The sequence below is a fragment of the Microcebus murinus genome, chromosome 27 (assembly GCF_040939455.1).
Source record: "Microcebus murinus isolate Inina chromosome 27, M.murinus_Inina_mat1.0, whole genome shotgun sequence".
Taxonomy (NCBI): Eukaryota; Metazoa; Chordata; class Mammalia; order Primates; family Cheirogaleidae; genus Microcebus; species Microcebus murinus.
Window position 1 is genome coordinate 9,826,699 of NC_134130.1, and position 25,044 is coordinate 9,851,742.

The 25,044-nt window shown below is 40.4% G+C and overlaps 1 protein-coding gene across 1 annotated transcript in view; it reads right to left on the minus strand.

Moving 5' to 3' along the window:
• Nucleotides 1-553: 553 nt before the first annotated feature.
• SYNPO2 (synaptopodin 2) overlaps nt 554-25,044 on the minus strand; it is a 171,284-nt gene continuing 146,793 nt past the window's right edge. The window contains exon 5 of the mRNA XM_012786389.3: nt 554-6,618. Within this exon, the coding sequence (XP_012641843.3) occupies nt 6,082-6,618 (537 nt within the window). The 3' untranslated portion in view covers nt 554-6,081. The remainder of the gene's footprint in view (nt 6,619-25,044) is intronic.

Genomic DNA, 25,044 nt, shown 5'->3' on the forward strand with positions numbered 1-25,044 from the left:
AATGACTCTTCCTTAATGTTGGTTTTAAGAATAATTCTTGTTATGATTTGAATGTTTGTCCCCTCTGAAATTCATATTGAAACTTAGTCCCCAGTGTAATAGTATTAAGAGGTATTGCTGGGCGTGCTGGCTCCACGCCTATAATCCTAGCACTCTGGAAGGCTGAGACGGGAGGATTGCTCAAGGTCAGGAGTTTGAAACAAGCCTGAGTGACACCCATCTCTACTAAAAATAGAAAGAAATTAATTGACCAACTAAAAATATATGTACAAAAAATTAGCTGGGCATGGTGGCACATGCCTGTAGTTCCTGCTACTTGGGAGGCTGAAGCAGGAAGATTGCTTGAGCCCAGGAGATTGAGGTTGCTGTGAGTTAGGCTGATGCCACAGCACTCACTCTAGCCTGGACAACAAAGTGAGACTCTGTCTCAAAAAAAAAAAAAAAAAAAAAGAGGTAGTGTCTTGAGGAGGTGATTAGGGTAATGATAAAATAAAACCATGTTACAAATTCATATGCATCTTATTTTTGAGAAAAATATTTATTCATGTTGTCAAAAGTGAAAGCCAAATGTATTCTTTGTGTGCAACTTCCTCAAGGAAAATATCTATAGAGTTTGTTTGTACCTCTGATTTATTCTACATAATAGCATTTTAAACCTTGAAAGGTTAATTCTTATTTATTTTTCAATGTCTTCCTTTTTATGCAAGATGAGAAATTCAAATACATTGCTTATTTCAAACATATTACAGAAAAATCATTTGAGTCTCCATTAGAAACGTAAGATTTTCAAACACCACAACCTGAAAACCACGGCAGGGCATGAAATTTCTGGCCCCTTTTTTGGTTATTTTCTTTGACAAGTTCATGCCGGACATGAGATTTGGCTAAGTTGGGCATTAAACCTTGGCTATGTTATCACAAAATTAGAGTTCTTTTTCCTCTTCTCAGCTTTCTAGTGTTAACATCAATAAACCATAGATAGGCACTTTGTATGGCTGCTAATCACACCGTAGTTACTGTAGGTGACAACCAGAGGGTGCATCTGGATTCAAGGACAAAGAGGAATTTGGTTGGCAAAATAACAACAAGTTATGGGAAACTATGTATCCACCTTGTTATTTATTTGGGAGCTGTTATCCTCCTCTGTTCTCTGCAGGTCTGGCAGAAAGCTGTGGTATGAATGAGATGTAGCTTAACCAGAAAAACTACCAAGCCAAGCTGTAGAAAAGAGACCGGTCTGGACAGGCCAGGGATCAGCACTGGGCTCTGGTTTTCTCTGTCGCCTCAAGATTGGCTGCTCTGTGCAAGTGGACGCAGGGGTGGGACAAAGGATGGCATTTTGCGTCCCAACACATGCACTGTACCTGTGTTCTAAGGAATATCCCTGAAGAAGACACTTTACAGCTCAATTGTCCAAATGAATAATTTTTTTCTAGAAAAGGTGACGTGAAGAACAACTAAGCAGGAGGCCCTGTCTATCTCTACGTTCGCAGAAAGGTGGATGGGCCTCTTCAGGGAAAATTTGGGCTTAAATAAAATTGTGCATTTCTTCCTACCTATAACCTATTCTAATATGTTTGGTGATTTCAAGCAAACCTCACATTTATTCAAATCATCATGATGAGGCAGTCCTGCTTTATTTTACAAAGCCTTTGCAGGCCCTCAAGTAAGAAATATATAAATTGTGAAATGCTGAGGAAGTGAGTGAAGCTTTTTCCTTTTGCGTGGAGGTGGGAAGAGAGGAAAGTTTATGAAGACGACAGAAAAGTCAAGGAGGAGAAAGAAAGGTGCTATAGGTGATAGCAAATCTTCGCCGCAAATTTAGAGGGAGGGAAAAAATATCAGAGCAAAATACTGTGGAGGCTTTTCCTGTTTAAGTGCCCTTCATAAAACTGCTTGATTTTTATTTGGTCGGTGGAGATTGCCAGATCCTTTCTAAAAACATAAAATGTCACGTTTTATAAAGTTATAAAAAATGAAATGCCCCTCCGTGAAAAATACTGCTCTATTAGATTTGAGAAATCACAGATCTAGTGATTTTCCAAAACTGCTGAGAAGGAGCATTTTGTACTAGATGTTTCTATTGTCACGTGGGCCGGGGAGACACAGGCTGGTCTTGAGGCCCTTCTGCTGTCTCTTCTTCAGAGGATAGCCCGGGAATCGAACTCTCCCTGCCTTGGGCTGCCTGTCAGCTCTGTGTGGAGGTGACACTTACCTACCTCTGTTTTGAAATTTATAGTTTACTAAACACTAGGAATTCCTCAGGGGGAAAAAATGGGCTTTTTATATAGCATTAGCATCTAAAGACAGTCTAGTACTACTATCTCTTAAGTCGTTTAAATCTTAAAACATTCCTCATTCTAGAAGTGTGTTTTCAAGTGCTGGTCCTTTAAAAAAAATTCTTTTTATTAGAATACCCAAAACAACCACCTTATTTAGAATTTGCCCCCCAGAAAGTGTCAAAAAGATGTGCTGGATGATACCAATTGACCAGGAAGCTCATATTCCAGCTCATAGTTTTAATATTGTGTAGAAAGCCAAAGCCACTTTTAAAAATCTTTATTTAAATTTGCCTTATTAATGAGGGCTTCAGTTTAACACAGGTCATGGCGGATTAGAGTGAGAGCCCAGAGTGGTTATAGAAATTCAACCAACATGTTATCAAGTCATGCTACCATGGGCTGTCCTTGTGCTTAGGACAGATTCTTAATATATTAAAGGAAAGCATTAGTTAAGAATAATATTAAACTATGTTTGAATCCTGAACTTCTTCACTCACATGTGAAATTAATTGTATTCTCAGGCAAGTTTTTTAAAAAAGTTTTTAAATGTTACAGTTAAAAGGTTACCCCATTCAGCATGAAATTCTTTTGATATGCCTGGAAGCTATCATGGAAAATTAAAATTTAAAAATATGTAGTAGATAAGAGTAAGCTTTCTTTGGGGTAAAGAGTAATTCAAAACAATTTTTTTTTGGTAAGTAAAAATGAAAATATTCCTTAACTTGATTTTCAGGATACATTTATTACTGGTATAATTTTGATTTTCAGTATATGTCTTTCAAATACAGTCTTTTGGGAATAAACAGAGGTGGAAACATCAATCTAATAATCAGTAGAACATTGTCTTGTTTTAATAGAAAAGTGTGGACAGTGTTGATACTTCTACTTTAAATAAAAAAATCAAATGTGAAAATCTACTTCCTCCTAAGAAACATTTCTCTAACTTGTTTCTAATGATAACAAGTAAGCCTATTTGATATAATTTTTTAGCCAAAGTTTCAAGTCATTAATACATGCATATGCTTGAGCCCTAATGGGTCGCCCTTTCCAATGTGTGTGATGGTGCCAACACACAAACAAGAAATGTTCACATGGCAGATAAATGGACTAGAACGTGTGCACTTATAAAACTCCAAATACAAGACAAACTTTAAATAATCTTAATAACTGACACTTAATACACATGCAATAACATAATGTTTAAACTGAAGAGGGAGGGAAAGTGCCAAATGAGTGTCCCTATGACTGGTGTACTCTACCTTTAGAGAAAGCTTTATAATCCACAGCAAACCTGAACTCTTTCTACTTGCGTGATTGCTGCTAATGGACAAGTGTCTTACAGCAAACGCGTTGTGTATTTACAAAGCAACAGCGCTTATCTACACATGCTGTCATTTACAAGATGAGACCAGTTCGTTTTATTTTTGCGAGAGTAGTTATCTAGATCTGCCCACCCATGGGTATCAGATCTCAGGGTGGCAGGTGTTGTGTCTAAACCATTAGCTTGAATGCAAGCAATCTAACTGCATTCATTTGCAGGTAGACTGGAGAAAAATACCCATAGTATACTTTATGATGATTTAACAATGGCACATTTGCTTTTTAGAAGTAATATCTTCAAAGTACGACTTCTCAAAGCATTGATTTCTATTAAAGTTATGGGATGTTCTTTTTCCTTGTGAGTGAAGAATGTGCAGCTTTCCTGCCTGTAGTGTCTTTTTCTTAATGTCTAGAACAGATTCAGATAGTTTACTACAGCCCATAACCAGACAACCTAGGACGTGCAGAGAGGGAGGAGTCAGTTTTATAATAATATTTAAGCTTAAAACATCTGTTTCTATTTTGAGTCTACTGGAAATTGTATTGAATAATATGACCAACTGATGGAAATAATTCCTAGTACTTATAAAAGAAATCAACAAAATAGAATGTGACCCCCAGAAGCAAAATGTTTTCTGCTAAATCTCCCGTATCTTAAAACATTTAAATCTAAAATGATTCAATCACTATAATAAATTTTGAAAAAAGTAAAGATTTTTTTTTTGTGGGAGATTTCTGAGGATTTACTGACTATATACCAGGTATTATGTTTTAAGATACAATAGAAACTCTTGGGAGTCAATAATCATATATTATACATTAAGAGAATAAGCACTACGTCAATTTAGTATAATCTAACAATATAACTTTAGAAAATATGTATTCTTTCTTTTCTCCATAACTGAACAAATTAGTATCTGCCTGGTTCTATCACTAATAGAAGGTACTGTGATTTTTTTTTTCAACTCTTTATTTTTTTACTTCCAAGATAAGGCCTTGACCACTTGCACCCTGGCATTTTTTTAAAAAGTTTTAAAAGAAACTATCATAATGATAAAAGACTACCATAATGATAAGTTCAAGAGTTTAAAAGTTAATAATTTTTTAAAGCAAAATTACCATATTTAAAAAACTAAGAAAGTTCTAAATACTCAGGTTTTTTTTCATTTAAAAATATTGTAGGTACTTGCTTCGGATGTGAAATACTTTGGATTTTTTCGTACTGAACACGTTGTGGGCATGGCAGCGAGGAGCAGGTGTCTGATCTGATGGCGTCATGGTCAGGCTCACAGGGACAGGTCATGGGATTAGGGAAGCAGCTGTTCCACTTCCTTTGAACGTCCTAATGGCGACTTTCTAAAGAAGCACCACTTGCCACATAGGCTTCTGTGGCATGTTTTCCATAACCAAATAAATGGTCATGACCTACAGTTGCATAATAACAGATGCGTGTATTCATCTACCACTTCCTTAAATCCATTAATAGTTTTATCTTTACATCAACCCTCACTCCACGTAACACATAACACAAAGCCTGCCACCTGACAATTCCTTTGGGGACTTTTAACAAGACATACAGTGACACTAATTACCTAATCCACTCCTCAATGGAATCTGATATTTATTTACATGATGAACGACAAAAAGAAACGATGCGTCAAAGGACATTTTGTTAATGAGAAAAATCTCAGAATATCAGAGTTGTTAAGGATCTAAGAGATTAGATAATCCAATATTCTCATTTGACGCACGAGGACACCTGAACTGAGTCGATTCTTGTCTCAGGCTATTGGCTTTAAATAGATTAGAAATAAATCATATACCTAAATCTTTCTATTCCCCACACATTACACTATTTATCAAAAATCCTTCTGAAATGTATAGTAATCGTATTCTCATGTATTTCTTTCTGAGAACTTCCATATTTCAATTCTAAAAACAAAAAATCTGAATTTTATTAGATTAAAAAAATTATTTCAGAGAAATACTTCAAATAACACCAAGGAAATCCTTTTTATGTAAGCATTACTCATTGGCATGCTCCCACTGAAAATTTCTCTAATGTTATATTCCTGGCTATTACAGCTAGTGATAATTAGTACCCCGTATTCTGTTAGTTCCTTACTGGATTTAGGCACATGGAAGAAATACTTAGTTTCATTTTAATTGAGCAGAATTCAGTTGCATAGACTACCCCATATGAATGGCACTGAGATTATGAATTACATATAAGTGCCAGCACAGCAATGCAGAAAGTGAATTCTCTCTTTAAAGAAATGCTCTGTCCACCAGCTGATAAGGAAGTGATTCACACTCACATGTGCATGTGATACAAACATAGACACACAAGCTCAGATGTGATCTATGAGAACAGGCCAAACCCAAAGCAAACCTAACTCTATCAGGAAACTAAAAAACCCTAGGAAGGAACATTAAGAAAAAAAAAAAAAATCAGTTGGCATAGGATCAGTTCTAACTTTCATGTCTGGCGTCTCCATCCTCGTGGGTGTGGGTTGTAGTTGTAATCAGCTACCGGAAAAGAGTAATCAGACCTGGTCTCCATGGACATGATTTCAGAATCATTTCTGGAGGCCTGCCTGTAACACGCATATGGCACCTGTGAACCGTACTGGGAGTTGGTGGACACGTTATTGGCTAGGGACGTGACACTGTACTCTTCCCTTCCACACCAGCCCACGTTGGCCTTCTGGCTTTGAGGAGCATGGGACAGTCTCTCGTTCCAGTCCTCTGGGGGCCCTGGGAGCACCTTCCTTCGAGCTGCGGAGACCACATTGGCCACGATGGATTCCTGCATGTTTCTGGGTCTGAAGGCGTCGTCCACTAGACCAAGAGGAGACTTCGCTGCTGCTTCCCAAGGAGTTGGCCTCCTGCTCGCTCTCTCTAGCCCCACGCTTGGTTTGCTAGAGTGGGCGCAGGCAGGCTGGTGTACCCAAGGAGATGTAGCAGTGGTGGGTGGGACCGATCGTCCAGGAAGAGAAAGGGAGCGCCCACTCTCCTAGAAACAATGAAAATGTTAATGCATCTCATTCATTTTGATTTGTGCTGGTTGTTATTCCAAAGTGTTCACCTCGCCATTGCCAAGCACTGCAAAAAACAAACCTGCACAATGCTTGAGGCCAGGGTGGGCTGTCTCTGCCTGGCGTGTAGTTAGCTCTGTCTGCTACTCCATCCCACTCTCTCTGCTTGGCCCTCCTGCCTGCTCCCCACCCCCTTTCCCTATGTGCAGGGCCCTGTCTCTCTGGGAACCACCCTGACTCCATCTCCACATATCCACGTGTATGCCCACGGCTCCCCTCATTCCCCTGCTGCTTCCTGGTACAAAGCAAACCAAACATTTTGAAGACCCAAGAAACAAACTGTAAACTACTAGGCTTGCTGCTTTTTCCAAGTGACTTTTTTTTTATATACGAACAATTTTTATTCATTCTTACAAAGTAGAACATGCTATGATTTTGTATTACCAACAATAAAAGATTGTATAGTTTTTCTTTTCCTCTTCCCCACCCCTGGTTTTTGTTTAACTGTATAGCTGTACTATCAAGGTACTGTGTGTTGCAATACAGGCTTAATGATTATTTATCGATTGCTTTCTCAATGCTTTGGATAACTTAATGACAAATCTTTTAAAATTTGACACTGTTTCAAAAGTGCATATATTCTGGAATCTCTCCTCTGCCACTATTTAATCTTCTGAGAAGTGAACTGTAACAAAAACTAGCAATCTGTGATCTCATTTTGGTCTACTGAATATAGCAAAAACAAACAAGAACTATTAAATACTTGCCAGTTCACATCAGAGGTATGATGGAACAGCTGCTTTTTCCCTCTCAAAATCTATTTATATGGTGAAGATCACAGGGAGTTTGATTTCCTAAATGTGGTATAATTGCCCGGGTCTCCAGGGAATTACTCCTGCCTCCTACTTCCTTTGCATTTTGCTCCCTTTTATGTGTATTGCGTTCTTATTTCTTCGCGAGTTTGTGTCCCTGCAGCATTCCTCTGCTTGGCTAACGCCCAGCAATAGAACTTATGGAAAGCTCTTATGTTCTCTCCTTTTACCCCTCTGCATTTGTGGGGACCCTGGGGACTAGCTACATTACCTCCTCACACATTGCCACTTGCATGAGACTTCCTTGGACAAACTATTGGCCAAAAGTAGCAAGGGTACACCTAGGGGACATGCATCATTTTGAAAATATCAAAACATGGCATTTCTTGAACAAAAGGCATTGCCATGCTTAAAAATGTGTTCTAATTTCATGAACCATTACAACAGAGTTTCTCTTATAATCAAGCTCTTAATTTGAAAGTGAATAGCAACACCTGGATTTGGGCAAGACATCTCAGATTCAAATGTTGTGTTTTGTTTTTCCACTGGGCACACATAAAAGGTAGATTGTTCATTCTTGGTTTGCATATGAAGAATAGGGGGTCCATATAATGGACCTTGGTTCTCTCTCTAATTGTTAAGACTCTGTGATAATGGTTGAATCCTAGCAAAAACTTGCTTTCACGAATCTCCTTATCTTAATTCAGAACTAGTCATAATTCTCCTGACTGTTTATTTGGAGGTTGGGGAAAGCTTGACTTGTAGTCAACTTTAAGACTTTGGTTTCTATTCCACATTCTTTACGTGTTGGTTTCATAAACTCATTTAACAAAAATTTATCAAACACCTAATATTTCCAGGTACTGTTCTATGAGCTAAAGATACAAAGATGACTAAAGTCCCTGCCCTGGAGGTGCAACAATCCAATACATTTTCAGCTCCCCAGTGGCCAGTTAGTCACTGCAGAAGGCAGGTTTAGAGAAGAGACTCCTAAATTTAGCTGTCTCCTACCGTGTGTCTATATCTCCCTTTTGTCCTTATCTATGGAAGACTTAGAACAACATCCGTCTATAGAGCGGGAGAGTTTTCAGATTACCTGGAAGCTTGCCTTATGTGATCTTTGATCAGATATAGCACGTAGAGGGCCTGCTTTGGTCAGGTATTTTGGTGTTTAAAATGATAGCGGACTGAGCAGATAGAAAAAAGGATCCAAGACCCTACAGAAATATAGACAAGGCCGAGGCGGGCAGATTGCTCGAGGTCAGGACTTCGAAACCAGCCTGAGCAAGAGCGAGACCCCATCTCTACTATAAACAGAAAAAAATTAATTGGCCAACTAATATATAGAGAAAAAATTAGCAGGGCATGGTGGCGCATGCCTGTAGTCCCAGCTACTCGGGAGGCTGAGGCAGGAGGATCGCTTGAGCCCAGGAGTTTGAGGTTGCTGTGAGCTAGGCTGATGCCACGGCACTCACTCTAGCCTGGGCAACAAAGTGAGACTCTGTCTCAAAAAAAGGAAAGGAAAGGAAAGGAAAGGAAAGGAAAGGAAAGGAAAGGAAAGGAAAGGAAAGGAAAGGAAAGGAAAGGAAAGGAAAGGAAAGGAAAGGAAAGGAAAGGAAAGGAAAGGAAAGGAAAGGAAAGGAAAGGAAAGGAAAGGTAGACAAAGCCCCTGAACATAGGTGATTAAGTCACTGGCTAATAACTGGAAAAAGAAATGCTTATCAGTACCCTGGGGATAAGTAGTAAATACTATGTCAATGTGTACACTGCAATGATGAGGCATCCAAAACACGGCATGAAGTTGATTTTCTGGCCTTTATCTCACACTTAGTTTGTAAACCTTCAGAAGAACTGGAACTTAACAGAATTCGAAAAGTACAAAACATTGTTGAGTGAGATACCCTAACAACAAAGAGATCAGAAGTTATTTTCAGCTAAGGTATAAATGTTCATCAGCTGAATGTGTAGGGAGAACAGTACAACTTTGCGGAATGATATTGAAAGCATAGGCCAAGGCTTTCTATTTAATTCACTTTTTTTTTCTTTTTGAGACAGAGTCTCACCCTGTTGCCCGGGCTAGAGTGCCCTGGCATCAGCCTAGTTCACAGCAACCTCAAACTCCTGGGCTCAAGCAATCCTCCTGCCTCAGCCTCCCGAGTAGCTGGGGCTACAGGCATGTGCCACCATGCCTGGCTAATTTTTTGTATATATGTATATTAGTTGTCCAGCTAATTTCTTTCTATTTTTTTTAGTAGAGACAGAGTCTCACTCTTCAAGGTCTTAAACTCCTGACCTTGAGTGATCCTCCCGCCTCGGCCTTCCAGAGTGCTAGGATTACAGGCATGAGCCACTGCACCTGGCCGTTTTCTAAAGAGAGATTAAAACTAGGATGGAGGTTTAAACCCAAAATCTCATGTAAAATACACACATGACAAAAGGAACAGTAGTGCAGATTGCAAGAAAGGCAAAGCGATTAGCTCAATGAGCAGAATGACTATAGGTCTTCTGCAAAGCCCTCGGACTGACCGACTCTCCCTGTTCCACCAAGTGCTAACAACAGAGAAAAACGGTAAATTGTCTTAGATTAGACTGAGTTTTAGCTGTGATAGAAATAAATCATTCTTTAGGTACATATTTGTTTCTGTTCGTGGCAAGAGTACTTCAGGCCCCTAGTCCCTGACTGCATCCAAACCCCTAATTTTAATGTGTTTCCAAAGCAAATGTCACACCTTGTTAGCCACTGCTATTTGCCACTCATCTCTGTCCCCAGGTTCATGCTGTTCTCTGCCTGGCTGTCGACATGAAGCTGTGTGACACACCCTGAGCCAGGAATGACGAGAGAAACCCGAAAATAAAAGGGGTGTTTCTTCTGTGTTTGTGTTTGAGTATCTGACGGCGGAATCCCAGCACGACGAGAGGTGGACCTGGTTTGTCACTTCTACTACGGGTTACGTTATTATCAAAGGAATTTACATTTTCGATATGATAATTCAGCCAACATGTTAAATGGGCTTTCCCAATGACATGTCATGGTATTGCTTCTTTCTTTTTGTCTTTTACTACCTTTAAACTTTTTATTTAATGAATGTTTTTCCACTGCCACTGGATGAAAGCTTAGCAGGGCCTGTGACATTCTGCTTACTTTTAGGAATAGTTCTACGGTCACCTTAAGTTACCCAAACCAGTCTTACGTTGATGTAGGAGGTTCCACTCCCTGGAATAACAAACTGTAATTTCAACGTAAGTGAGGTCACCTTCCTTCAGGGAAAGAGTGTAGTTGGCTTCTTTACTCTCCTTCCACTTCTTGTCTCAGCTCGCTAACTCTGCCTTCTGCCCCTGGGCTTCGACAGAAAGGACGGAGAAGAAAAAAGAGCAGGGGGACGTTTTTCCTTGGCTTAGTGACATCCTGTTCTGGCTTCTCCCTCTTGGGGCCAGAGGGGCCCAGAGAGGACACGTTCATGAGCTCTTTGAAGATTCCCCCATCACTGAGAACGTCTTGCATACAGTCTTTGCTTCATGTCAATGCATCTCAATGCTGGGGTGACTTGGGACCCATCTGTGTCCCCTTAGCAAGCTGTCTACCCACAGTGTGCAGCTACTAAAATGTACTTGTCCCCTTGGAGAGGCCACAAGATGACCCCAACCAGCTCCCCCTTGCTCCTGGCTTGTCCTGGTCTACGGGGATCACTCACATCATTTACCTATGAAAATGTGGCAGTAAATCTCCTGACTTTTTGCCAAAAACAGTTTTTCAGCCTGTCCCTCACCCTCCAGATTTCCTGGGTGGGAGTCAGACTGACCTCAGTCTACTATGACCTGCTACCTCTCCTCGTCCCGGTGGCTCATGTCCAGTTCTCCAAGAAGCCACTTTGAAACTCTTCTCCCACCCGGCTGGAGGAGAGAGACAGAGTCCCTTCGCTCCACCTCTCCAAACACACGCTTTTCTACTCTCCCAAAGTCCTCCACACAAAATCTTCTCTCCCTGTCACACTCCAGCCCCCTGTAATCACCTGGATCTGGCTGAGGAGTTCTCAAGAATTTGGAAATAGTTTGCTACTATTTTTTTTTTTTTTGCAAAGTCTGTATTTAAATCTGGAATCTCAAACACCAGTACAAACCCCAGTGGTGAGGAGAACGTCATTCAACCGGACTGAGGGGCCATGTCATCTGGCAGATGGCGTAGTGAACATTGCACATGGAACATTCGAGTCTGTGGGTATTTAGAGCAGTCTGTTCCTTACGTGTTCAACTCATGAGAGTTCACGCCAATATCTAGCCAGTCCAATATGACACACACAAGATTCTCACTGAACTCATGGGTCACCTGGTGTCAATATATTCCCACAAAAGGGCTGAACACCAAGGAGGCATTTTCCATCCTCTCCCTTTAATAAAAGCCAGCATCAGTAGGTCACTTACTGTGTGGCAGCCAGTGAGGGGTAATTGCTTTGTGTGGAGTATGTCATATAATCTTCACAACAACCACATAACGCCGGCACTATTATTATCCCTATTTTCCTGCAGACAAGGAGACTTGAAGAGGGCAAGTAACTCCCCCGTGTGTGTATAGAAGGCCATCAAGCTTTGCGTGGGGAACCTAACACAGGCAGTCTTGAACCAGAGTTCTTCATTGAATTAGACTGCACTTGCAATGCAATCATTATGCAAGCATATCTTTAAAAAAAAGAAAAGAAAAAGGATTCAAGGCCAGGCATGAGCCTGTAATCCTAGCACTCTGGGAGGCCAAGGTGGGCGGATCATTTCAGTTCAGGAGATCAAGACAAGCCTGAGCAAGAGCGAGACCCCATCTCTACTAAAAAAATAGAAAGAAATTAGCTGGACAACTAAAAATATATACATAAAAACAAAATTATCCGGGCAGGGTGGTGCATGCCTGTAGTCCCAGCTACTCAGGAGGCTGAAGCAGGAGGATCGCTTGAGCCCAGGAGTTTGAGGTTGCTGTGAGCTAGGCTGACACCACGGCACTCTAGCCTGGGCAACACAGTGAGACTTCGACTCAAAAAAAAAAAAAAAAAAAAAAGGATTTAAATTCATGCAAATTAAACAAAATGGGATCTTAGAAATTTTGGAAAGGATCATTTAAATTTTGACTACATTTGGATTCATCAATACTGGCATCTTGTATTTGTGACAAGAGCCAGCAGGTGACTAGAGCTCAGGGAAGATGGTGCATCACATTTAGATGCACTTTTGCTACATGAAGGTGAGGCACTGAGGGGTTTCTACATGGAGGAGAAAAGCTCAGAGGAGCTAAGGATCTTTCTCAGCTTAACATAAACCATCTTTGCACGTCAATTTAATGTTGATTTATCCACACAGCCTGTTAATGAAGCAGCTTAGTTACTTAGTTAGCTTCCTTGTTAAGCTGTCTAGTAACCAATTTAACTGGCTGAGAACACTTGAAATTTAAAAATCAAATGTTGGCCGGGCAAGGTGGCTCACGCCTGTAATCCTAGCACTCCGGGAGGCCGAGGTAGGAGGATCGCTCAAGGTCAGGAGTTCAAGACCAGCCTGAGCAAGAGCGAGACCCAGTCTCTACTATAAATAGAAAGAAGTTAATTGGCCAACTAATATATATAGAAAAAATTAGCCGGGCATGGTGACGCATGCCTGTAGTCCCAGCTACTTGGGAGGCTGAGGCAGGAGGATCGCTTGAGCCCAGGAGTTTGAGGTTGCTATGAGCTAGGCTGACGCCACGGCACTCACTCTAGCCTGGGCAACAAAGCCAGACTCTGTCTCAAAAAAAATAAATAAAATAAAATAATAATAAAAATCAAGTGTCATCAGAGGCTTACTAAGGACAATGAATTCTAAAGCAATGTAAATAGTCCTAGAAGCCAAAGGAGTTTAATGTGATGTATGTTTTGAAATTTAAACTATTTTATACCTTAAACCTTGAAAGCTAAATAATTCTTCTGGCTGAAATCCTGCTTACTCGTGTACTACAGAGAAAGTCTCCAGCTGATAAATATTATTTCAACTCCTTTGACTCCTTTCTCCTTTAAACACATGATCAGTGAATATAATACTTATCACAAACTTGTTCTTTATCATAAACAGATTCCTGGAGGCCAAGAAAAACAAACAGGAATAAATGGTATTTCTTTGGCCTTTTTAATCATTGATTAGAATTTCTGAAAGGCAGAGGTCCGAAGGGGCAAGTGCATGGAAGAGAGCGTGCGAGGAGCACAATTACTCCCCATTTTCCTATTTTCTCTGGTCAAAATCTTGGGAGTCAGCACCGACTCCTCTCCATCTTACAGGGCACACCTGCTCGGTCAGCAAATTCCATCAGCACAGGCTTCAAAATATGTCCCATATCTGACTGTTTCTTTTCATCTCCACTGGAACCATCCTGGACTGGGTCACACAAACTCCAGCCTGTGTCACTGTCTGTTAACTGGTTTCCCTAGTCCCATCCTTCCTTCCTTTAGTCTGTTATTAACATGCCAGCCACAATTATCCTGTTAAACCCTAAGTCACATTATGTCACTTAGTCCTCTGGCGAAACCCCTCCGGTGGTTTCTCATTTCAAAAAAGGAACAACCTGGCTCAGGCCTGTAATCCTAGCACTCTGGGAGGCCAAGGTGGGAAGACTGCTTGAGGTCAGGAGTTCAAAACCAGCCTGAGCAAGAGCGAGACCCGTCTCTACTATAAATAGAAAGAAATTAATTGGCCAACTAATATATATAGAAAAAAATCAGCCGGGCCTGGTGGTGCATGCCTGTAGTCCCAGCTACTTGGGAGGCTGAGGCAGTAGGATCACTTGAGCCCAGGAGTTTGAGGTTGCTGTGAGCTACGCTGACGCCATGGCACTCACTCTAGCCTGGGCAACAAAGTGAGACTCTGTCTCAAAAAAAAAACAAAAACAAAAACAAAAAAAGGAGCAACCAAAGTCTTTTCGTTGACCCACAAGACCCCAGAGAACCTGCTCAGTGGGCTCTTACAGCCCAACTCCATCTCCCTCCCATGCTCCCCCTCCTTCTGCCCCTGTCCAGGGTCTCTGCTATCCCTTGCACACGCTGGGCACACTCACGCCTCGGGCGTTTATACACGCTGATCCTTTTGTCTGGGACACGACACCCCACATCCCAGCATAACTCCTGCCTTACTCAGATATCACAGGATCTCTTTATTGGGCAAATCCCTCGAGTTCTCCAAATTCCCCATCTGCCCCTCCCGCTTGCTTTCTTTCCTTACGCTTACATCCGTCTGCCATAGTAAATGCTTTACTTAATCATTTTGTTTACTTGTCTTTCCTCACTTGAAATTAAGGTCCATCCAAGGGTAAGAGTTTTCTGTTTTATTATGATATCCCTAGAACATGCCTGGCACCGGAATAGTAGGTGCTGAGTAAGTATTTGTTGAATGGAGGAATGATGATTTCCATATCAGGCTGTCATAAGTAGAAAATTTGGTTATCTTCCTTCACCAAAAGATAACCATACATGTAGCCTTCCCACACATCAGCTACACGTGGCACGGGACACACACCAACAGAACCTTCCCTACCACCTCCAACGCATGCGTATCAATATGCACTGCAAGGTATGATTAGCAAGACAGACTTGATTAGTCACTATTTAGGAAAAATTCAATTTTTCTGAACAGGTGGAAGATTTTAAAGTGCAATTAACGATTTGCATTCAGGTCCATGGCAGTTTAAGGGTTTCAAGCTGCTTTGATTTTGCAAGTGAGAAAAGTCTTGTGGAAAACCATGCATGAATCCTAAAGATAGCCTGAAGTACCTTTGCAAGACTAAAAAAAAAAAAAAAAAGACCTAAGAAGGAAAAGATAATGGAGATTGGAATTAGTGAAGGTTGAAGAAGAGAAAGCTGATTTACCATTTATCATGAGTGTAAGTAGGTGTTAGGAAACGGCAGCCTCTGATAACTAATCTCTCAGGGTCACTGTCAGCTCTGGCGAATCTTCAATAACAATTTTCTTGACACTAGAAGCAGTTAAACACTGGAAAAAATTTCTTTTTTTAGAATCCCTTTATCTATAGGTTTTTAAATATAGGACAAATACTCTTTTGACGTGACTTACACACAATTGAGCTTGAGGCAGGATGGGAGAAGAGAACTTTAAGGTCATTTTTGTTCTAGTCTCTTAAGTATCCGAAGAATGGAAACACAAACACCACAGGTGCTCACTATTAAATTGGAACTAACTGATGAGCACATATGTGCACAGAGGGAAGTAAATCTCAAGAAAAATCAAGCAGAGGGGATGGGGGAGGACGGGATGGGTGAAAACCTACCTGACAGGCACAATGAACACTATCGGGGTGACGGGCACACTTTATAACACTGACTTGAACATTACAAAAGTGATCCATGTAACCAAAAACACTTATACCCCCGTAATACTTTGAAATGAAAGAAAGAAAGAAAGAAAGAGAGAGAGAGAGAGAGAGAGAGAGAGAGAGAGAGAGAGAGAGAAAGAAAGAAAGAAAGAAAGAAAGAAAGAAAGAAAGAAAGAAAGAAAGAAAGAAAGAAAGAAAGAAAGAAAGAAAGAAAGAAAGAAAGTCTCTTCCTTATATTCCCTACAACTTGCCTTCTTAAAGTGGATCTTGCGCGGTGGCTCACGCCTGTAATCCTAGCACTCTGGGAGGCGGGTGGATCGTGTGAGCTCAGGAGTTCAAAACCAGCCTGAGCAAGAGCGAGACCCCATCTCTACTAAAAATAAAAAGAAATTAATTGGATAGCTAAAAATATATAGAAAAAATTAGCCGGGCATGGTGGCGCATGCCTGTAGTCCCAGCTACTCGGGAGGCTGAGGCAGGAGGATCGCTTGAGCCCAGGAGTTTGAGGTTGCTGTGAGCTAGGCTGATGCCAGGGCAACAGAGTGAGACTCTGTCTCAAAAACAAACAAACAAAACCAGTAAAGTGGATGTTAAGTTTTCTTCCCCCAAGTGGAGATTCGGGAAATTCAGTTGTCATACTGTCTCATCTAGAAAATGAGGAGCGTGCCCATTTCTTCAGACAAAAGTTCTCAGTATTCTTCCGCCTGCCAGGAATAGGGCTGAGAATCAGGATTTAATAAGCCATATTTTGTAATAGAAAAGCAGCCAAGTGGACACACACTGTTTAAGTAGTTCCATGAATGCAAGAGCTCACTCATGATCAAAGTGAGAGGTGTGCTTCTGCAGCGTCATGCTGGCCCTGTCACTGACTGCTCATCTTGGCTTCGCTTTTAGATTGCATTTTCTGTTCGAAAACAGTAGACTTTTTACATAAAAGGCTTTCCTTCAAGCTTGAAGGAAACCCGTTTGTGCGAAAGGGTAAGAGTTGTAAGCGACAATGGGAGTCAGCATGTCGTAAGGGAAAGAATGTGAACTTGGACGTCACAGTGGCCTGGGAGTCCTGCCTTTGCCTCTTGTTACCAGCATGAGTCAACCTCTCCCAGCCCTGCTTTCCTTACTTGCAAAACGGGAATAATGGTGGACGATTATGGGTAGGGTAGGGGTTGCATTTATAAATTGAATGCCACGTAGCATAACGAGTGGTGATTATTTTTGTTATGGTGAGAAGTGGCCCTATAAAGGTGGCAGAGACCTGGCAGAACCTTTTGTTCAAGAGGCGACTGCAGAGGCATGGGTAAAAATAGGAGGCAGCCTTGCCTTTGAAGTGGCGTTAGCAGCGAGCGCCTCCATACTGCTCTGCCAGCTCCAGCCCCCTCCTGCCACCAAACTCAGGCAGCTGGGCTGGCAGACGCAGTGCCACTGACCTCATCTCCCTGCCAGGGCTGAGCGGGCCAAAATACAGACTTCTTGATTTTTTTTTTTTTTAGCCTTCTATTCTAAAGCGATAAAAATAACCACACTCAACTTAAGGTCATGAAAACCGATGTTAAGGCAGAGTCTGTGCATATACTTTTTTTTTGCCACAGAAGCAATGATAATAATAACAAATGTATAGAATTTTTATAATCTACTAGGCACAGTTCTCAGCACTTTGTGTTTATTAGCTCTTGTAATCCTCTCAACAACCCCACAATTTCCATCTTGCAAATAAGGAAACCAAGGCATAGAAATTGGGTAATGTGGCCAGGCGAGGTGGCTCATGCCTGTAATCCTGGCACTCTGGGAGGCTGAGGCAGGTGGATCGCTCAAGGTCAGGAGTTCGAAACTGGCCTGAGAAAGAGCGAGACTTCATCTCTACTAAAAATAGAAAGAAATTAATTGGTCAACTAAAAATATATAGAAAAAATTAGCCGGGCATGGTGGCTCACGCCTGTAATCCTGGCACTCCGGGAGGCCGAGGCAGGCGGATGGCTCAAGCTCAGGAGTTTGAAATCAGCCTGAGAAAGAGCAAAATAGAAAGAAATTAATTGGCCAACTAAAAATATATAGAAACAATTAGCCAGGCATGGTGGTGCATGCTCGTAGTCCCAGCTACCCGGGAGGCTGAGGCAGAAGGATTGCTTGAGCCCAAGAGTTTGAGGTTGCTGTGAGCTAGGCTGATCCCACGGCACTCTAGACCAGGCAACAGAGTGAGACTCTGTCTCACACACAAAAAAGAAATTGGGTGATGTATCCTAGGTCATACAGCCAATGTGTGTTTGTACAGGGAAATTGGAGAATTAAAGCCATAGGTAATAATATTTTATTTGAATAATGCCTTTTAAGGCATTATATCTGTTAATGGAAAATATTACTACATCAATAATTTTTACCTTGTCACCCTCAAAAAAAGAAGTATGTTACTCTACAAATTATACCTACAAATTATAGCCTATGAACACATTTCTATTAAGATAGATTATGTTCTATTCATATAGCTGGAATTACCATTTTAACTTTTCTGCCATTCTTGGGGAAAAGTCTTACTCATGTATATTTTTATAAAAGTCTAGTTTAATTCATTCGAACACAAAAATAAATCTTGAAACACTTTTCCTAATATTTTCTGAAAAATTTTCTCTTTCCTCAAAAGATTTAAATGGTAAAAGCCATTCACATTGATTCCCACCATAGAATAAATAAATACTAGGTATCAAAAGTTCAGATTTCATCCATTTCTATAGAGAAGAAAAGTAATTTTCACATAAACAAAGGATGTTGATCTTGTATAAAATAAATGAACTTTTGACCTTGTGGGAGTTTTTGTAGAGAAAAATTTCAGTGCCTGGCACATAGTAAGAACTTAATAAAGGAGAGTCACCTTTTACTAGTATAACAATTAACATGTTACACACCTTATTCAATTATAATTATAATACATTATAAATCCCACTTCAAAGTGTGTTTAACTATGTGAATATAGCTTTAGCTGCCTATAATATCCTAAATACCCTTCTTGGCTGAAAAAAACCCATGCAACCATCTCCTCTCTCCCTCATTCACAAACGAAAAGCTGCCACAAATGTGCTTTGATTTCTGGAAGGAAAGTGAGGAAAAAATGATTTTTTTTTTATAGATTATGTGCTGACTCTTTGAGGTAGAGCTAACATCCCTTAAGCAAAATTATTTTCCAAGTAGAATGGCTTTTGATTTCTTAGAGGAAAATCGTTATCAGCTAAGATTTTAAGAACAAGTATTCTTAAGAAATGTACGCGCACTGTCTAACTAGGTTGATCTGGCCTTTGAATGAGAACATTCTCAAAACTTCCCACTGGTGTGTTTTTAAGCCCTCCACTGACACAACTCCCAATCACATTAAAAACCTCGATGAATCAAAGCTGGTTAATGGTAGTGACGTAGGCCCGTCAATAACCGCACGACCAAAACACATGACCACATTATTTCACAAAGATTTGGAAAACACATGATGGGGAAAGTGCACGTCTGGTCTTTGCAATTGTGTTTCTTTCTGTCCAGGACATCCCTAAGCTCATTGAATGGGTCCTCTGATTCACTGAGTAAATTCTTCAACCTAGTGTTCTTGAGAAATCGAAGGCTTACTGCCAAATCACATTTACGTTGTCCTCATCAAAAACACGGCCCCAGAGTGACATTTAAAATTAGGAATCATAAATCCAACTCTTTATCAGGAAAGGCATCAACAACTTGTTTTCTAAAGCACAGAGTAGAAAAAAATCATGCTTAATGCCCTTACCACCCTCTCTGGTCCAAGTGGTAAGTATTATTTAAGATATCTTTCTTGTTTGAGGGAATTTACACAATAATTTCATGTATGTCATTTCATTTTAGAGACACAGGCATGCCATAAGTAGGTGGGATTTCAAGTCTGATTGTTTTGGAATAGATAAAAGACCACTAAGGGGAAAAATAGATTCAAGCAGAATATACAATGATAGTCATGATCACGTGCTTTTTAAATGCAAATAAGAAACTTAGGGAAACATCTTTTGTCAGAAGTATCCCAGGTACATTTTTTTCAAAATAAGAAGGATTTACTTCCCTTGAAAATAGTAATCCCAGATATTTGTAGTCTGTCTTTAATGGTTCAAGGGGAAATCTTGTGAGGTTTTAGAATGGCTTGTCTACTTAACAAACTTAAAATTAGAGACTAAATATCTAGTTTTGCCCTTGGCATTAGCTGTATTACAACTGTTTTCTATTGGCAAAGTTTTCTTAATGCACTCACAGAACTGCAGTGTATAATTATCTACATAAAACATTGCATGTTAATACAACAGCAAATTTTTCTATGTGGGCCACATATTTATTAAAAGGATCTTATTCTTTATTATTCACCTGACTTCTCCCCATCCCAAAGTTTGCCTTCATTTTGATGCTAGGTATTTATTAACTATTGCAATCGCTGCACAATTTTTTCACTTTTAGTATTGATTCATGCAAAGGCATTGATGAATTCACAAAAATCTTGTGAATTATTAATAGCTACAAATACTACGTCAACCCTCTTAACCATTTGGAATAGTCTTAAAATAAAAAATAACTTCTTCTGGAGGTACCAAAATGTCTAGGCCCTCGTAATACACATTTGAGAATAAAAGAGAAAGAGAGATCCTTCATATATATGTATATATGTGATACATATGTCTGAAGTTTTTAAGCAACCATTTTCAAAAAATGCAGAGGGAAAGGATGGAAAAAGAAATAACTGGAGTTTAACTATTTGTAAAAAGATTCCCAACCGATATCAGTCCAAAATTTCCTCTGCGATCAGGGAGGTCACCGGACACACTATGCTAGCAGTGTGCAGGTTTCCCTGTTAATGGCGGTTTCCCCCAGTTTCATCCTTCTTCTTAATCTTGCCTATATCAGTATTGCTAAACCTAATGCGATCAAGTTCCTTTAAAAATAGAACTAGTAGATCAGTGATGCATTGATCATCTGGTATCACACCTGCAGTCACCCTGGACTCAACTGACTGCCTCATTCACAAACATCCAGCTTTGTCAGTCTTTTCTCTTCCCACTGGAAATGTACAAACATATATCTTGCGTCACAGAACTTCCAAATGCGTCACCATCTTTTTTGTTTTAGAAATAAACGATAGTGGGTCAAAGGTCTGGGAACAATGTGCTCGTTGGGATCAAAGCTGTTCCCGAGTGGGCCTACCTACTGCTTTGCTCCGTACACTTCTCTATGTTTCAGTAGCCTCTGCCTGAGTTTGCATTTGGTCGATCTATTGCACTATTTGCTTGTATTAACGTTAGGGTTAAACAGAAATGTGGGCCTTTCTCCCTGTGATATCTAAAGTGCATGAACCTCCTTTTTCTCTTGAATATTTTACAGTTGTACTTATTTTCATTTAAAAAAGCTAATTAGCATTCAGAGTGCTTCAAATTTCTCCTTTAGCCTAGATCTCAAAATGAGAATGTTTAGATTACTGCCAGAGAGATTTAAGTGTTATTAATAAGCACATTTTCGATTGGAGATAATGGACTCTAGGGCCCTGCAGCCCACGGAAATCATACAATTCCTTTCCCAGAGATAAGAAAAACAGCCAAGGAACTGCAGACAATCAATGCCTTTTCTAGATGATAAAATTATATCACTCCATTCCTAGATATATTTATGCTCATTCTTGATTAGAGGCAGAGGTCAGATAAGATCACATCTCAAGGCCTCCTTTATTCTTCTATTTTAAAAAAGGAATATTCAAGGCACATTGTAATATAATACAAGCTTTGGACCGGCTGCCTGGGAAGAGCCGAGTGGGGAAGAGGGTTTGCTGCCATCTCCTGGGCATTGGAAGGAAAGTCAGGAAGGTGGTGAATGAACATGAAAACTGGGGTTTTAAATAATAAAGTTGACTTAAATGCTTTACAGATTAGAAAAGTGTTTTTCAAAGTGTGGTTCACAACCGTTAGCATCAGAATCACCTGGGGTGTATGTTACAAAAACCTAATAAATCAGAATCTCCCAGGTGGGGCGGGGGGGGGGTGGATTTGTTTTCCCCTGGGAACAAACAAATGTTGGAGGGCGTGTGTTACAACACTAGGAAGACAATAGTTTGCTCAAACTAATGTGCTGTGTATAAAGGAAATCATGTTAGTTGGTGAGTGAAGTGTAAAATTAAAACTAAAATCAAAAGTTCTAAGTGATGATATATTTTGCTTTGCTCTTTGTCTCAGTAGCGCCCACCACAAGGAGTTGTGACATTTTGGTGGGTATTCCACAGTGTAGATCAAAATCTATTCGGATCATGTTGTGCTTACATGAAGAATTATGATCGTTGGATAAATATTAACGAGTAGTCCAGTGGGGCAGAGCCACCATCAACAGACTCTGAATATGAGTTTAAGAAAAAGCAAACCTCAAACCAAAGGCCTAATTGGGGAAAGATTGGAACGATACCTTGAATTAGCACTTTATATCAGTCCAGCCTGTTCCTTGGTGATTCCTAGCTCTGGAGGATGGTTTTGTCAACATTTCTTTACTAGTCTGAGATACGCTAGGACTGAAAAGAACCAAGGGGCATGCAATGGCAGAAATGGAATTCAATGACACAAAAGGAAAACTAAACTAAATCAATTTAATTGTATTTGAAAAAAAAGCTATTTTGGATTCAGATAAAATTTTCACAATCTCCATCTGGGGGATGGACATGCTTGAAGCGCTGACTAGGGTTGGGCAAGGGTGATATACGTAACCTAAAGGTTTGTACCCCCGTAATATGCTGAAATAAAAAAGAGAGAGAGAGACAAAAAAGAAAAAAGAAAAAATTAAAAAAAAAAATCTCTGAATCTCAGCTTGTTTTGATTTTTTTTCTTCTTCTTCTTCTTCAGGACCAGTCCTGACTTCTGCTTCTGACTCAGAAAGATTCTAGAAGTGCCAGAAAACCCACAAAAATTCCCTGGGCTGGAAAGGCGGCTGGAATGCTCAGTTCCTCCCTACGCCAGTTGCCCAGCTTCTGAGAATTGTGTTTCATCATTTGCCCTGCGAGCTGGAGGTTTGCTCTGTTCGGGCCGAGGTTTCTCTCCTTCTGTTTTTGGAAAGTGATCATGCTTCTCAGGCAAGGGGATCTGTTACTCTAAAAAGGCCAGGTTGCTGACCCTTTGTCCTAGGACAGCGTTGGAAAGAAGGGACAAGGACAGCTGTGAGCTGCGCCCTCCTAGGTCATTCGGGTTCTGTCGGAGCCCGACTGCGGCAGGTCTGAAGCAGGGTAGTCTCAGGGGGAGGGTTGCCAACTGTTCCACTTTCTGTGCTACAGGCCTATTTAAGCTTCGACTATCCTAGGACCTTTCTCAGGATACCAACTGTCCTATTTTGAGAATATATTTGATTTGCAAATATTCCCCCATAAGAGTTCTCTTTCTATTGCCAAGTATACCACGTTTGTTCTGTTTGATATTGGTCATTTGAACAGAACACAGCACCTTTATAGTAGAGTCTCAAAGCTGACGTTAGGTTTATTTTTAAAAATATTGAGCCAGTCGCTTTGAGTCCTGGTATCATCTTTGCACGCCACTGAAACAGTGCTAGGACAATCGATGAACACAAAGCAGAAAAAAAAATATTGACAAACAGGCTGAATACAGAGGAATGTCAACATATATAGCTTCTGTAAGAAAAAAAGAAAGTAGAGAAGAAAAAAGATCTTTCCATCAAAGACTCCTGGGAATAGATTTCTTATGTCAACATGATATTGATCCTGACACTGCCCCTGCTTTTTCTGTTTTCATTGTGGTAGGTCCCTTAAGCCAGGACTCCTATTAACAGAGAACACAAAAGAACTTGCTTCATTGTGTGTTTTCCTCCTTAGAAGATTTTGAAATAGTCGCTATTATTTATTAAGTGCCCTTTACAGTAATATTAATAGCTAACACATGTTAAATACTTTCTACGTGCCAGGCACTGTTCTAGACACATTATGCATATTGATCACTGAATCTGCACAGTAGCTCGAGGTCCTCCTGTCACTGTCCCCATTCTCAGCTGAGGTTCTGATGCAGAGAGCAGCCGAATCCTTTGCTCAAAGTCTCCCAACCAGCAAGAGGCAGGCCTGGCATCTGATGCAGGCAGGTTAGCCCAGAGCCACAGCCTTGACCACTGCAAAAAGTGCTCGAGGTTTATACACATTACCTCACTTAATCATGTGTGAAGTTCATTTAAAGAATGGTTATATTTTGCTTCCCCTTAATCAAAAATCATGGGTTTTTTTTCTAATTTAAAAATTTAGGGAAGTGGCTCTCGCCTGTAATCCTAGCACTCTGGGAGGCCAGGGGCGGGCAGATTGCTCAAGGTCAGGAGTTCGAAACAAGCCTGAGCAAGAGTGAGACCCTGTCTCTACTATAAATAGAAAAGAAATTAATTGGCCAACTAATATATATAGAAAAAATTAACCAGGCATGGTGGTGCATGCCTGTAGTCCCAGCTACTCAGGAGGCTGAGGCAGGAGGATTGCTTGAGCCCAGGAGTTTGAGGTTGCTGTGAGCTAGGCTGATGCCATGGCACTCACTCTAGCCTGGGCAACAAATCGAGACTCTGTCTCAAAAAAAAAAAAAAATTTAGGGGAGCTTTTTTCCTGCATTATTATCATACTAGAATTTGAAAATTTTCTCTTCATCACGATTTTCTTTTTCTTTAATCTGCCAAGTGTAAATTAGCACAACTGTAGTAATCTAAGGAGCTCACAGTTGGCTGGAATTGGTGGGTGTTTGAGGCATTTGGTCTGGTCCTTCCTGGGTTTTCATTCAATGGAAACCAACAAAGCACTGAGCTTCCCTCTACCATATATTGAGTTATAAGCACATAGGCAGATTAAAATAAAAACGATAGCTTTCTCCCATAGACCTTGTTTACCGTATTTATCACTTGGTGCTACCAAACTCTAAGAAGATTTTTCAATATTTCTAACTTAGATTTAGAAGATTGAGTATAACTTTTGAGTTATTTCTGAGACATATTTGAGTGATTTCTATAAACCTCATCACCTCCGATGAGCAGCTCCTTTCATTTGTGTCCTGAATCTTCTTGCACTCAGAAGAGGGGGGGACAGCCTGGGGACCAAGGGGTGGCTGTGGAGCTTGCTGTGGGGTCCTCAGTCTTAACCCTAGCATGTTAGACAAGTTCCCTGACTTTACCTCAATTTTCTCATCTCAAAGTGGGACAAAAATAATACCCACCTGTAGTCATGTTGTAATGACTAAAAAAGTTAATACTTATAAAATACTTACAGTGGCACCTTG